Source organism: Halichoeres trimaculatus, unplaced genomic scaffold, assembly GCF_033239565.1.
Source record: "Halichoeres trimaculatus isolate MK-OKI-2021-1 unplaced genomic scaffold, fHalTri1.1 fHalTri1_scaffold_14, whole genome shotgun sequence".
Lineage (NCBI taxonomy): Eukaryota > Metazoa > Chordata > Actinopteri > Labriformes > Labridae > Halichoeres > Halichoeres trimaculatus.
The window spans coordinates 536,200-538,699 of NW_027437192.1; the positions used below are offsets into that span (position 1 = coordinate 536,200).

General features: G+C 60.8%; 1 protein-coding gene across 1 annotated transcript in view; it reads right to left on the reverse strand.

Moving 5' to 3' along the window:
* The window catches only part of LOC141803250 (F-actin-uncapping protein LRRC16A-like), a gene marked incomplete at its 3' end in the record, with an annotated part of 23,633 nt that continues 21,133 nt past the window's right edge, over positions 1-2,500 (reverse strand). The window contains exons 27-34 of the mRNA XM_074687212.1: position 2,500; positions 2,013-2,100; positions 1,569-1,736; positions 1,302-1,368; positions 920-1,188; positions 711-829; positions 143-638; positions 1-36 (exon numbers count right to left, since the gene is read on the reverse strand). The exon at position 2,500 is cut by the window's right edge and continues 175 nt beyond it. Coding sequence (XP_074543313.1) covers positions 1-36; positions 143-638; positions 711-829; positions 920-1,188; positions 1,302-1,368; positions 1,569-1,736; positions 2,013-2,100; position 2,500 — 1,244 coding nt within the window. The remainder of the gene's footprint in view (positions 37-142; positions 639-710; positions 830-919; positions 1,189-1,301; positions 1,369-1,568; positions 1,737-2,012; positions 2,101-2,499) is intronic.

A 2,500-nucleotide genomic window follows, 5' to 3' on the forward strand; every position in this document is an offset into this window, starting at 1 on the left:
CTCGTCCTCCTGGTCCTGCAGGCTCAGGGACTCAGACTGAAACAGAGACAGAGGGAGACCCTGAGGTTAGTCTGGACCCTGATCAGGGACCAGGAGTCTGGACTCTGACTAGGGACCAGGAGTCTGGACCAGGTCTGCTCACCTTCTTGGCGGCCATCCTCTCCTGCCGGGCCTTCATCTCAGCCATCAGGTCCAGACCCATCACAGGAACCCCGATGTGTCTCAGGATGTGCTGGTTCTCCTTCCTGTCAGCGCTCTCCTCCTCTTCCTCCTCCTCCTCCTCCCTCTGCTCCTCAGCGGGTCCAGCGGCGCTCACGCAGACCTCCGTCTCAGAGTCCTGGAGGTCTGAGGACTGAGCCCTGAGGAGCTCCTGACGGGGCTCAGGAGTCAGGGAGGACGGGGACGGCTCCTCAGTCACCGGGCTGATGGAGGAGGTGGGCGGAGCTGGCGTGGGGGAGGTGGGCGGAGCCTGTGTGGGGGAGGTGGGCGGAGGCGGCGTGATGGAGGCGGCTCCCTGGCTCTTCTCGGAGCGGGACGCCCGGTTCTTGAGGAGGTTGAAGAACCCGCTTTTCCTGGACTCGCGTTTCTTGTCGGCGGCGTCCTGCGAGCTGGAGGCCAGACCCCGGATGCTGGAGAGCCTGGAAGAGTCCAGAACCACAGGATGAGGATCAGACAGGAGGAAACCCGCCCCCGCTGGGACCAGGTCTTACCTGAAGCTGAGTTTTGTGACTTTCTTGGAGAAGAAGTCGTCCAGGCCCTCGTCCAGCTTTCCCATGATGCTGTTCTGCTCGGCCTCGTGTGGCGCTGCGCCGCTGAAGTCGGCTTTTCTCTGAGGATCCAACACAAACAGAGATCAGAGACGGACCAGAAGCCAGTCCTCATGGTGAGGTCTCAGATGGACCCTCAGATGGGGACCTACGTGTGGCCGGCTCGGTTTGGTCCTCTTCTTCGGCTTGGGTCTGGACTTGGTCCGATGCTCCAGGGTCCTGAGCTCGACGGGCGGCAGCTCGCTCAGACAGACCGAGGACGAGTCCACGGGGGTCGGAGGAGGAGGGAGGTCCCCGTAGTACGACGACATCCGGTCCAACGGCTTCAAGGAGGCGGCGGGCGGAGGAGGAGGAGGAGGAGGAGGGTCCTCCACGTGGATGGGGACCTCCTCCAGAGCTTTGTCCAGATCGAACTCCATCTCTGCAGGAGGAGGAGACGGGTCAGACATTTATTACTCCACCTCCTTATCCTGCTGCAAAACCAGGTCCCTGAGTCCCTGAGCCCCTGAGTCCCTGAGTCCCTGAGTCCCTCACCAAACGCCACAGAGACCGGCCTCAGCATCCGGACCAGGATGCTCTTCCTCTTGGACTTAGGAGTCATCTGGAAAACACAGAACAAGGTTCGTCAGGGGTCTGAGGACCTGAAGGGACGGATCTGAGGATTTTATGAGGAAAACTGTTATTCAGGATCATCTGGACTCATCTGGACCCATCTGGACTCATCCAGACCTCCATCAGGACCAAACATCTCAGCCTCTGTCTCTCTCTAATCCAGGTTTAGCATCAGGTCTGGTTTCTAACCGTGCACGTGTCCATGTCCTCCGGCTCGTGGATCTTGTCCCGGCTGTGGTTCTGGTTCAGCTCCTGGTCCTGATCCTCCGGCTGCAGAACCTCCTCATCCAGAACCTCGGCCTCCATCTGAGGCTCCTGACGCAGCAGAGGCTGAACCCTCCTCACCAGATGGTTGGTCTGAGGACAAGGAGGTCAGAGGGAGGTCAAGAGGGTCAGAGGGAGGTCAGAGGGAGGTCAGAGGGAGGTCAGAGGGGGGTCAGAGGGAGGTCAGAGGAGGTCAGAGGGAGGTCAGAGGAGGTCAGAGGAGGTCAGAGGGAGGTCAAAGGAGGTCAGAGGGAGGTCAGAGGGGGTCAGAGGAGGTCAGAGGGAGGTCAAAGGGAGGTCAGAGGGAGGTTCAGAGGACAGGAAACAGAGCAGGAGGACCACAGAGGACCAGCAGAGGGGGACACTGACCAGCGTGTGCTGTGAGCGGGACAGGGACTCCAGGATCTCGTCCACGATGCGGTCTGACAGGAAGGACGCCACGCTGAGCTTGACCTCACTGAGTCACAGGAAACAGAGAAACAGGGTTAAATCCTGGTCTGACCCCGAGACCGGGTCACAAAACCATCTGAACAAAGACTCTGTGAGTAGACTCATCAGACCCAGGACCAGACTGGCCCTCTACTCTGTGAACCAGACCTTATCTGGATCACGGACCCTGCCCACGGGGGGTGGCTCAGACCTGATCCAGATCACGGACCCTGCCCACGGGGGGCGGCTCAGACCTGATCTGGATCATGGACCCTGCCCACGGGGGGCGGCTCAGACCTGATCCAGATCACGGACCCTGCCCACGGGGGGCGGCTCAGACCTGATCTGGATCACAGAGCTTGCCCATGGGGGGCGGCTCAGACCTGATCTGGATCATGGACCCTGCCCACGGGGGGGCGGCTCAGACC